This window comes from Haliotis rufescens, unplaced genomic scaffold (genome assembly GCF_023055435.1).
Source record: "Haliotis rufescens isolate VD_foot unplaced genomic scaffold, xgHalRufe1.0.p SCAF_11, whole genome shotgun sequence".
Lineage (NCBI taxonomy): Eukaryota > Metazoa > Mollusca > Gastropoda > Lepetellida > Haliotidae > Haliotis > Haliotis rufescens.
The window spans coordinates 41,724,829-41,737,578 of record NW_025963791.1 but is presented as its reverse complement, the minus strand read 5'-3'; the positions used below and the strand labels follow the sequence as shown (position 1 = coordinate 41,737,578).

The following is a 12,750-nucleotide window of genomic DNA, read 5'->3' as shown; positions in this document are numbered from 1 at the left end:
ATCTAAAACAAGGCGTTAAGCCCCATTTCACCTCAGCCCAATTTGTACACCCGATTCGTTTAAACTGCTTCAGAACATGCCTGGTGTGGTCAGACTTTTTACAGCCAAGGACATTCCCGGCGAGAACAATGCTCTGAAACAGGTGTCATACCCCCAGCAGAGGGAGGAGGTGGGTGAATTGTTCTACATACTACTCATGGTTTGGGTTGTACGCATAACTAAGATATGCAAAATCTCTTCTAAGACTTAGGGACCGACCATATGATATTCCGGAACAAATAAATTGTCCCCGTAAATTCTTTTAGGGTGTTGATGCATGTAGGGTGTTGATGCGTGTAGGGTGTTGATGCATGTAGGGTGTTGATGAGAGTAGGGTGTTGATGTGTGTAGGGTGTTGATGAGTGTAGGGTGTTGATGCGTATAGGGTGTTGATGCATGTAGGGTGGTGATGAGTGAAGGGTGTTGATGAGTGTAGGGTGTTGATGAGTGTAGGATGTTGATGAGTGTAGGGTGTTGATGCGTATAGGGTGTTGATGAGTGTAGGGTGTTGATGCATGTAGGGTGTCGATGCGTATAGGATGTTGATGAGTATATGGTGTTGATGAGTGTAGGGTGTTGATGCGTATAGGGTGTTGATGAGTGTAGGGTGTTGATGCGTATAGGGTGTTGATGAGTGTAGGGTGTTGATGCTCTAGAGTGTTGATGCGTGTAGGGTGTTGATGCGTGTAGGGTGTTGATGAGTGTAGGGTGTTGATGCTTTTAGGGTGTTGATGCGTGTACGGTGTTGATGCTTTTAGGGTGTTGATGCTTTTAGGGTGTTGATGCGTGTAGGGTGTTGATGCTTTTAGGGTGTTGATGCGTGTACGGTGTTGATGCTTTTAGGGTGTTGATGCTTTTAGGGTGTTGATGCGTGTAGGGTGTTGATGAGTGTAGGGTGTTGATGCTTTTAGGGTGTTGATGCGTGTAGGGTGTTGATGCTTTTAGGGTGTTGATGCTCTAGAGTGTTGATGCGTGTAGGGTGTTGATGAGTGTAGGGTGTTGATGCGTTTAGGAACATATGGTCAACACTACATATTGTCAATGGATTTCCTTATTCACATCTTGCAGCTGTTCTGTAGCGGCAATGTAAAACATGCAGGACAACAGATCGGATTCCTTGTGGCAGGTGAGTCTGTTTGATTTAATGATACGCTAAACCAGTTGGTAAACTATATGCCTGAGTTAACAGAGCCAGTTTGTTGAATTCTATGCTTGATATATTGAAACACAAAAACCGATCTACATGCTTGAGATAACTAATTACAAAACCAGTTGATCTATACATGTTTCAGATAATTAAGCACCCATCGGTTAACAGAACTACATGCTTGTGATGGTGACGCACAAAACAATATTGTTGAAGTGTGCGTTATTGACAGTATGAATGGACATTGAAGTATTTCATTTATCATTCTTTTATACTGAAAGTCAGCGACCACTAACTATATTGGCCTGTGTCAACACATGAATCGGGTGGACATGGGTGTTCAATAGGTCTAAGGGGGCACTGGTGGCCCAGTCGTCTAAGGCACCGCGATTCGCTGTGCCGACTTGCGTCCCTTGGGCACGCCAGAAACATATTATTGTGGATTCGAATCCCGGTTCGCCCCGATTATGTTTCTAGGTTTGTCAGCACCATACCCGTGCTCGTGGGTTTCACCGCAGTGGTAAACGTCTGAGACCTGCATCACTTCGGGCTTTCCTCCCACATTAAGCTGACACACCGCGATATAACTGGAATACTGTTAAAAGCGGCGTTAAACCCAACTCACTCACTCACTCAATAGGTCTAAGGCACTGCGGGTTGTTGTGCAGGTGTGCGTTCCAAGCCGTGTCAGAACCCGCGGGTTCAAATCCCAGAGATCAAATCCCCGATGATGAATCTTGATCATCCAACACCATAGTGAAAATCATGTGTTTTTCTTCTCGAGTGGTGCACGACCACGCCCTGCGTTGGGATTTCGCCAACATAAAGCTGACACACGGTGATATTAACAAAACACTGTTCAAATCAACAACTCACTCACTCACATGTTTTGCAGAATCTCAGAGCCTGGCTGAGGAGGCATCGAGGCAGATTTCCGTCACCTACACTGATACTGAGACGCCAATACTGTCGGTTCAGGACGCCATCCACAACAACAGCTACCACGCCAACCCACTGAAGGAAACAAGGATCGGGGAACCTGAAGGTTCGGGAACCCCTTATTCCTATACACACAGTAAATACAGCACATCGATAGCAATCTTTTAATGTGGAGTTAAACGATATACGGCTTTTTCATTAGACGAGGGGTCGGTCACATGACCGCGAATTTGACGTTCATACGTTTTTCATGAGACCGTATTCTTGAAATGACGTCAACACTGACGGACTACTTACACATTCCGGGGGAAACCCTCGGAATTCCCTATCACGAATACATACAGAAGCGTTGTTTGTGATCTTTCAGACCCTTTAATCTTGAACTCAGCGTTTTAGCATACATTGATAAACGTCAGAGAGTAATTTCACACACCCTATGGTTTGTTGACGTCATGTAGACACCAATGTTGACGTATTGTAGACATCGTTGTTGACGTCATGTTGACACCATTGTTGACGTTATATAGCTATCAATGTCGACGTCATGTAGGCACCATTATTGACGTCATGTAGACATCATTGCTGACGTAATGTAGACGCCATTTTTGACGTCATGTAGACACCATTGTTGACGTCATATAGACACCATTGTTGACATGTAGATACCATTGCTGACGTAATGTAGACACCATTGTTGACGACATGTAGACACCATTGTTGACGTCATATAGACACCATTGTTGACACCATGTAGATACCACTGCTGACGTAATAAAGACACCATTGTTGACGTCATGTAGGCACCATTATTGACGTCATATAGACACCATTGTTGACATCATGTAGACACCATTGTTGACGTAATGTAGACACCATTGTTGACATCATGTAGACACCATTGTTGACGTAATGTAGACACCATTGTTGACACCATGTAGACACCATTGTTGACGTCATATAGACACAATTGTTGACATGTAGATACCACTGCTGACGTAATGTAGACACCATTGTTGACGACATGTAGACACCATTGTTGACGTCATATAGACACCATTGTTGACATCATGTAGACACCATTGCCAAATTACATGTTGAAAAATATACCCTTCTTTGAGCGCTGACGAAGCGCCAGTACAGTTCATATTGTGGGTATAATATCCTTGCTTTAGATATTTTCTATTGAAAAGGAAACGTATAAAAAAATCGTCTGAAAGGTATAGCTCCTCGGTTTAGTGGAAAGCAGATGGGTGTGGTGGCTTGTTGGGTGGTGGCCCAATGCGAAGTGTTCGTTATTCTTCACATCTTTGTGCGTATAAAAAAGTTATTGGTTACAGGATAATGTTAATGAATATGTCCGATTGTCGCTACCCTAAGAAATGTTATTATATGATGCAAAAAAAAAATTAAATGGATCTCTTTGTAAAGCTTAATTGTTCAGCTTGGCGTTTGGTGATATTTGGGAATACCAGTCACAACACTTTTATGAAAATATATGGATACATACATTAATGACATGCTTAATTGATAATATGGACGTACATTTGACATAGGATATTATTAATGACGTGCAAGGGCGTTTAACTATTGTGCACGTCATCAATGCAAACTGCTTCTTTATCAATTCTAATTATTAGAATGACATAACAGGGCAAGGGGTACAGAAACAATATCTATACAGATTGGCATATACGTCCCTGGGATGCTTAGCAACAATTTAGATGAGCATTGCCAAGATGAATTTCGCAATGCGTTCACCCAGCAGTGAATGGGTACCCGGTAGGATGAGATGTAAAGTGGCTGTTAACTTTCTAGCGCCTCACATGCAGCTTCGATTGTTTTCTCCCCAGGGAGCTCAGAATGAAAAGAATCGAGTGCACACTCATCCATTGACCGGGGTAATAATGTCAGCGCTTTGAGCATACAGCTTGTGGAAGGAGATTAGCGCCAATATAAGTACACACAAAACTGTCTACTAAAAGCAGAGTGCATTGTGCCATTCCGACTAAATCATAACCGTGTGTTTTTGAATCACTATCAATTAATGATGACACCAGGTGTTCACGTAAAGTTGAGCGCATCCTGCTACAAATACATGCAAAGTCAAGTTAAATGTTCACCTGAAAAACACATATTGCACAAATCAAAATGGGGAATTGCCACAGACATCCTTTTTGTCACTGATGCGTTGAATTTGGAAATTCCTCCACATGCCTACGATAAAACATATTGAAATCTTTACTGAGGCCATATATGTTGTTACCCTGATCAAACAACTTTTGAGCAAGGGTCGTATGATGCTGTTTGAAATCTTCGTAGAAATTGCATGTTCGATTGCACCACAAAAGTTGTGAAATGTAGAGAGGAAAGGCTGGAGCTGAAATATTGCTCGACATAAAAGGAAAGTGGACTACTGGAAAGTTTCTTGTCACTCTGAACCGTTATGTGTAGATCAACATGGGAAACAGATGAGGCAGTTTCACTGGCATCTTCTTTTCTAGTTAAGGTGTGGAAATCAGTGGAAGGAAATTGGTCATTGAATGGTCAATGAACAGTATCAGATCATCGACATACCAGGCTGCGGTTGTACAAAAAAACATTCTTAGCACTACGACTGGCGTATGTCCATGTTAAGGTATTGGGGGTATTGGACAACCTTGGAGCTAATATCACTTTGTACAACGGCCCTCAGAAGCTTAAGCTAAACTTCTTGGCCAAACTACCTTGTTTTGATATTGCCAATCTAAGCAGATATTCCGATTCATATACATAAAGAAACAGATTAAGAAGAAGGGGAGCACAATCGGTAGCTATGGGCATGCCTACCTCTTGCCTAAATGTCTTGTCCCGAAATTTCACATGGATGTTATCAATGACCGCCACAGACACGTGTTATGCGCTGTTTATCCCAGCATTCTGAAGGTATTGGTAGTATTCCTGGTTCCGCTGCAGGCTCTCGCTGTTCTTTCTCTGCTGTTTGTCGTTGTGATGAATAAATCCCGCTGTATCAACCTCGCATGCTGATTAAATTACAAAATACGTCATGCTATTCCAGTGACTCTGGGCTTTTCATGTCATTCTGTAATGGCTGCAGTCAGCGCGTTTTGAATTCAGTGTATGTTTTAGGAGCGGTATTGCCTGGCTGCCAACAACTCTCCCTTTCCGCCTTGGTAGTGGTAGAGATGGTAGAAATCCAAATGAATCCCTTCTAATAGGGTCTCAATAATGCTCTATAATTCCATCTGGGAATATGGCCTCAGCTTAATGAAGTGACCTAACATTCGCGTCATTGAGGCTCCCAACATCAAATACAATATCCATGTAGTCATACTCTGGTTGTCAACGATGGAAGCGCTGAACAGACAATAGACAGTTTCAGGTCGGTGAAAACATCGCAACCATTTATGCTATCATGTGGGGAAAAGGTAATAGAGAGTTTTAATGGTTATTGTGTAAGTTTGATTTTGATAGTACAGTGAATGCCATTTCATTCATAATGAAATATTAAAGTGCCTACTGCAATGTTCATACTCATTATATGCATATCGATACGTGTTTAATGACATGCTTAATTGGTAACATGCGTAAATTTGACAAAACATGTTGTTTATGATGTGTAGGGGCGATTAATCCTTTTGAATGTTAAGACGAACTGTTTCAGTTTTTGATAAAGTAAATTAGAGCCTACAGCACGATCTTGTAATATGACGTACATTGGACGTTGTTTGCTTGACACATTATAAACTGCGACGGCTGTGGGGGTGCGAATGTGGTAGGTGGGTAAGAATTGATGATAGACATTCAAGGGAAGGCACACGTATTGTAACTATGGCAATCATTTTGAAGGTTAAGACAAACTGTTTCTGTTTTTCATAAAGTAAATTAGGGCCTACAGCACGATCTTGTAATATGACGTACATTGGACGTTGTTTGCTTGACACATTATAAACTGCGACGGCTGTGGGGGTGCGAATGTGGTAGGTGGGTAAGAATTGATGATAGACATTCAAGGGAAGGCACACGTATTGTAACTATGGCAATCATTTTGAAGGTTAAGACAAACTGTTTCTGTTTTTCATAAAGTAAATTAGGGCCTACAGCACGATCTTGTAATATGACGTACATTGGACGTTGTTTGCTTGACACATTATAAACTGCGACGGCTGTGGGGGTGCGAATGTGGTAGGTGGGTAAGAATTGATGATGGACATTTAAGGGAAGGCACACGTATTGTAACTATGGCAATCATTTTGAAGGTTAAGACAAACTGTTTCTGTTTTTCATAAAGTAAATTAGGGCCTACAGCACGATCTTGTAATATGACGTACATTGGACGTTGTTTGCTTGACACATTATAAACTGCGACGGCTGTGGGGGTGCGAATGGGGTAGGTGGGTAAGAATTGATGATGGACATTCAAGGGAAGGCACACGTATTGTAACTATGGCAATCATTTTGAAGGTTAAGACAAACTGTTTCTGTTTTTCATAAAGTAAATTAGGGCCTACAGCACGATCTTGTAATATGACGTACATTGGACGTTGTTTGCTTGACACATTATAAACTGCGACGGCTGTGGGGGTGCGAATGGGGTAGGTGGGTAAGAATTGATGATGGACATTCAAGGGAAGGCACACAGATTATAATTATGGCAATGTTAGAATACAAAGTTACTCATTAACACGGAAAACTCTCTGTGACATTGCATGATAACAAATTATATATACATCATCAAGTTTGAATTCTTGGCAAGGTTCGTGAAACGGGTGAGCGGGTGTATTGGGGTGGTTGGTGTCAGGGGTAGACACGTGACTGGGGATCTGGTGAAGGTCCAGCTACAAAACACAATACTCTTAACACAAATTCGTGGGCTTTTTGTGATAAAAAAGACGTGAGTTTGCCCCACCATTGCCATTGCCCACCAAACGGAGGTACATTTGGAGAAGGTTACATTGTAGTATATTCCAGGTACCTGTTCTACACAGGTAGAGGAATAATCTCTGAACTTACAACTGATAAAGGTGTATAGTACAAATATATCAGCTACTAGATGGGCCGCCACCATTTTATCGTCAGAGTAAGATTAATGATTCTGTGATCAATTTCTTTCACGGTATTACAGCATATGTTTGTTATGCAAGTGTTTCAGGCCTCTTTAGAAAACACATTCATTCTTTATCTAACTATGAGGAAATATATGAAGTGGCCTTGTTTATTAGTTCCACCACCTTGGACATATTGGTTTGAGGCGCCCGTTACAGATATAGGTGTATGTCTGATTTTGTGAAACAGGAAGCTCATGTGAAACATGACTATTTTTGTGATTAGCTGAGTTTTCTTAATCCAAAAGGGTTTAGGTAGTTCTTGTTTCTACAGACGCCATGGCTGCCTCATCCTCGACAGTGGAGGGCCAGTGTACCATGGAGAACCTGTTTCATTTCTACCTCGAGAACAACGTAAGTACCACGGTGACAATATTTTTAACGTTACGAATTCGACGACTGAACATTTATTAAGTAAATGAGCTTTGCATAATGCTTTACGTATAATGAGTGGCATCTTAATATGGATGGAATGCCGAAAGTGAGATTATTAATTAGATTATCTGTAAATAAGTCATGGTCATGTGATGTAGATCGCCACAATTCACTGTGCAGAGTTGCATCCCCTGGGCCATGATATGCCTTGAATATGCTGCTTGGTTTATGAGCAATACACCCCTGCTTGTTTCACCAACACACCCCTGCTTGTTACACCAACACACACGTGCTTGTTTCACCAACACACCCCGGCTTGTTACACCAACACACCCCTGCTTGTTACACCAACACACCCTGCTTGTTACACCAACACACCCCTTCTTGTTACACCAACACACCCCGGCTTGTTACACCAACACACACGTGCTTGTTTCACCAACACACCCCTGCTTGTTACACCAATACACCCCTGCTTGTTACACCAACACACCCCGGCTTGTTACACCAACACACCCTGCTTGTTACACCAACACACACGTGCTTGTTACACCAACACACCCTGCTTGTTACACCAACACACACGCGCTTGTTACACCAACACACCCCGGCTTGTTACGACAACACACACTGGCTTGTTACACCAACACACCCCGGCTTGTTACACCAACACACCCTGCGTGTTACACCAACACACCCTGCATGTTACACCAACACACCCTGCGTGTTACACCAACACACCCTGCTTGTTACACCAACATACCCTGCGTGTTACACCAACACACCCTGCTTGTTACACCAACACACCCTGCTTGTTACATCAACACACCCTGCGTGTTACACCAACACACCCTGCTTGTTACACCAACACACCCTGCTTGTTACACCAACACACCCTGCTTGTTACATCAACACACCCCGGCTTGTTACACCAACACACCCTGCTTGTTACACCAAAACACCCTGCTTGTTACATCAACACACCCTGCGTGTTACACCAACACACCCTGCTTGTTACACCAACACACCCTGCTTGTTACACCAACACACCCTGCGTGTTACACCAACACACCCTGCTTGTTACACCAACACACCCTGCTTGTTACATCAACACACCCCGGCTTGTTACACCAACACACCCTGCTTGTTACACCAACACACCCCGGCTTGTTACACCAACACACCCTGCGTGTTACACCAACACACCCCTGCTTGTTACACCAACACACCCTGCTTGTTACATCAACACACCCCTGCTTGTTACATCAACACACCCCTGCTTGTTACACCAACACACCCTGCGTGTTACACCAACACACCCTGCGTGTTACACCAACACACCCTGCTTGTTACACCAACACACCCTGCTTGTTACACCAACACATCCCTGCTTGTTACATCAACACACCCCTGCTTGTTACATCAACACACCCCTGCTTGTTACACCAACACACCCTGCTTGTTACATCAACACACCCCTGCTTGTTACATCAACACACCCCTGCTTGTTACACCAACACACCCCTGCTTGTTACACCAACACACACTGGCTTGTTACACCAACACACACCTGCTTGTTACACCAACACACACGTGCTTGTTACACCAACACACCCCTGCTTGTTACACCGACACACGTGCTTGTTACACGAACACACCCCTGCTTGTTACACGAACACATCCCTGCTTGTTACACAAACACACCCCTGCTCTTTACACCAACACATCCCGGCTTGTTACACAAACACACACACCCCTGCTTGTTACACCAACACACCCTGCTTGTTACACCGACACACGTGCTTGTTACACCAACACACCCTGCTTGTTACACCGACACACGTGCTTGTTACACCAACACACCCTGCGTGTTACACCAACACACCCTGCTTGTTACACCAACACACCCTGCTTGTTACACCAACACACCCTGCTTCTTACACCAACACACCCCTGCTTGTTACACCAACACACCCCTGCTTGTTACACCGACACACGTGCTTGTTACACGAACACATCCCTGCTTGTTACACCAACACACCCCGGCTTGTTACACAAACACATCCCTGCTTGTTATACGAACACACCCCTGCTCTTTACACCAACACACCCCGGCTTGTTACACAAACACACACACCCCTGCTGGTTACGCCAACACACCCCTGCTTGTTACACCAACACACACCTGCTTGTTACACCAACACACCCTGGCTTGTTACACCAACACACACGTGCTTGTTACATTAACACACCCCTACTTGTTACACCAACACACCCCTGCTTGTTACATTAACACACCCCTGCTTGTTACATTAACACACCCCTGCTTGTTACACCAACACACCCTGCTTGTTACATTAACACACCCCTGCTTGTTACACCAACACACCCCTGCTTGTTACACCAACCCACACGTGCTTGTTACACCAACACAACCCTGCTTGTTACACCAACACACCCTGCTTGTTACACCAACACACCCCTGCTTGTTACACCAACACACCCTGCTTGTTACACCAACACACCCCTGCTTGTTACACCAACACACCCCTGCTTGTTACATCAACACACCCCTGGTTATTACACCAACCCACACGTGCTTGTTACACCAACACACTCCTGCTTGTTACACCAACCCACACGTGCTTCTTACACCAACACACACGTGCTTGTTACACCAACCCACACGTGCTTCTTACACCAACACACTCCTGCTTGTTACACCAACACACACGTGCTTGTTACACCAACACACCCTGCTTGTTACACCAACACACCCCTGCTTGTTACACCAACACACCCCTGCTTGTTACATCAACACACCCCTGGTTATTACACCAACCAACACACGTGCTTCTTTCACCAGCCCACACCCGTGCTTGTTTCAATGTGACCGTTCCTTCCACATTAAGCTGACATTCCACGACACAACTAAAACGCGGTGACGTTTTTCCCTAATCGCTCGTACATTTTGGCTTCTGCAAAACACTTTGATTGCCGAGACATTGAATATTGAATGTATATTAGAACAGCATTTGATGACATATTATCATTTGTTAAACCAAAGCACTGTCTTACTGATGTGGATACTCTGATACACACCGTTTGGTTCACATACGGTAAAATATTTGTACCCAGTCAATGCCCCGCACACACAAATGTCTGGATTAATCATCAGTCTGTAGTAGTAAATCAGTGATCACTCGTACGTAGGGCCGCCTCCGTGGTGTAGTTGATAGAGCGTCTACCCGGTTGCGGAAGGTCAATAGTTCGACCCCCAGCAACGTAATAACAAAAGACGTTAAAAACTTGATACTAAATTTTGTTGTTTCGCTGCCTGGCCCTCGACTATATAAGTGCAATGATCTTGAACGCGACTTTTAACCCCATTTCGATTCACCTCACTCGTAAGTAGGGTTTCCGGATTGACAGGGTTATGCTTTGAGATGAATCCATGTCTCGTGTTGCAGGCTGCAGTGTGTGTCCCTTCAGAGGATGGTCTAGATGTATATACGCCCACCCAGGCACTCAGTGGCGTTCAGCGGGCCATCGCTGCAGTCATTGGCCAACCCTGCAACTAGTAAGTCACCTTGGAGTCATACGTACATATGTCATTCAGCTATTAAGTAGGGTTTTCCCACCACTTTTCACCCCGGTTCCCGCTATATCACTGTGTGCTTCTCACATTGCACCCATGTGGGGATTCGAACCCAGATCTTGATGTCAACAATGCGGGTGCCCTGGGACATTGTGGCGGGACGTCTGTTGAGAACTAGTATCTTCGATTGGTCAATTTGAACGCAGAAACAAATGAGTTTCAGTTTTTATGTTCAGGGTCACTTTATGCACCAATTTGAAACAATCAGTTGAATACAGATATTGGTGGATCCAAACATTGTTATGCCTGGGCTAACTGTCTTAGGTGTAAGTATAGAGACGGGTGGTAAGGCTCGCTGGCTTGGTTGATGCATGTCATAGATCCCAATTGTATGGATCGATGCTCATGATTTCAATCACTGGATTGTCTGGTCCAGACTCGATTATTTACAGACCGCCGTCATATACCTGGAATAGTGCTGAATGCGACGTTAAACAACAAACAAACAAACATCTCTGTCTTCATAGGTTCACGACAATTTGTCAAAAATGAAAGCAAATATCACCTGAAGTTTACTGAGAAAATGCTGTGAAATGATGGACGTTTTCATTGAAACATCCATGTGAAATTTGGGATAGGTCATTTTGGCCAGGAGTAGGCTACCCTTTCGCAGACATGTTTATGTTTCTTTTTGCATATGAAGAGCTAGGAGCTATTCGTGCTAGGATTAACATAACCAAAACACCGGAATTTGGCCATAAAGTTGAACTTAAGCTTCAGGTATATCCATGATTTAATTTCGTTCAATAATTCCCTTCTGATTTACCAACCTGAGCTAGAACTAAAAGAGACCTGTGAAACCGACTCATCTGTTTCATATTTAGATCTATGCATAACGATTCAGAGAGACAAAAATATCCACAAGACAGTTTGACAAGAGGGATGACTTCAACTTTCCAACAGTCAACTTCACCTTTCTGTCGAGCAACATTCCATCAGCTCCCACTGGTGTTTACATTTTACAACTTTTGAAGTACAAACGAGAGGCTCTTGCCAAAAGTTGTTAAATCATAGTTCCAGTATTCGATGTCTATAAATTTCCAAATAAATATTGCAAAACGTTGCAATATGGTTGACATGAGGACATTTAACAATTTAAAACATCAGTAACAAGAAGTGACATTTCATGCATTTGTGACAGGATACACTCACGTTTTCGCGAATATTTTTGGCGATTCATAAACACGTGCCGATGAAGACATACTCGGACTCGTACATTAGACTCTTCTTTTAGCAGAGATTTCTTGTGATTCAGAAAGGGGGTATTTTGTCACCTTTGTTTATGTTTATGGAAAGGGGTTTGACACTTATATTTTAGTGAAAGTTTAACCGAGGCCTGTTCCTTTCAGCGTCAATGTAACGGTCCCACGAATTGGAGGATCATTTGGGGGCAAAAACATCGGCACAGCCCCTCCTTGCATTGCTCCAGCGTTGGCAGCCTACAAACTGAATAGGTACACTGACAGAAGTAGTAGAGTTTACCAACTTAG

At 43.5% G+C, this 12,750-nt stretch overlaps 1 protein-coding gene across 5 annotated transcripts in view; it reads left to right on the top strand.

Moving 5' to 3' along the window:
- LOC124142279 (xanthine dehydrogenase/oxidase-like) overlaps positions 1–12,750 on the top strand; it is a 68,724-nt gene that overhangs the window by 21,717 nt on the left and 34,257 nt on the right. For all 5 annotated transcript variants that reach the window (XM_048392755.1, XM_048392754.1, XM_048392753.1 and 2 more), the window contains 6 exons: positions 74–169; positions 1,108–1,165; positions 2,082–2,231; positions 7,502–7,581; positions 11,073–11,182; positions 12,610–12,714. In XM_048392755.1, the coding sequence (XP_048248712.1) occupies positions 74–169; positions 1,108–1,165; positions 2,082–2,231; positions 7,502–7,581; positions 11,073–11,182; positions 12,610–12,714 (599 nt within the window). The remainder of the gene's footprint in view (positions 1–73; positions 170–1,107; positions 1,166–2,081; positions 2,232–7,501; positions 7,582–11,072; positions 11,183–12,609; positions 12,715–12,750) is intronic.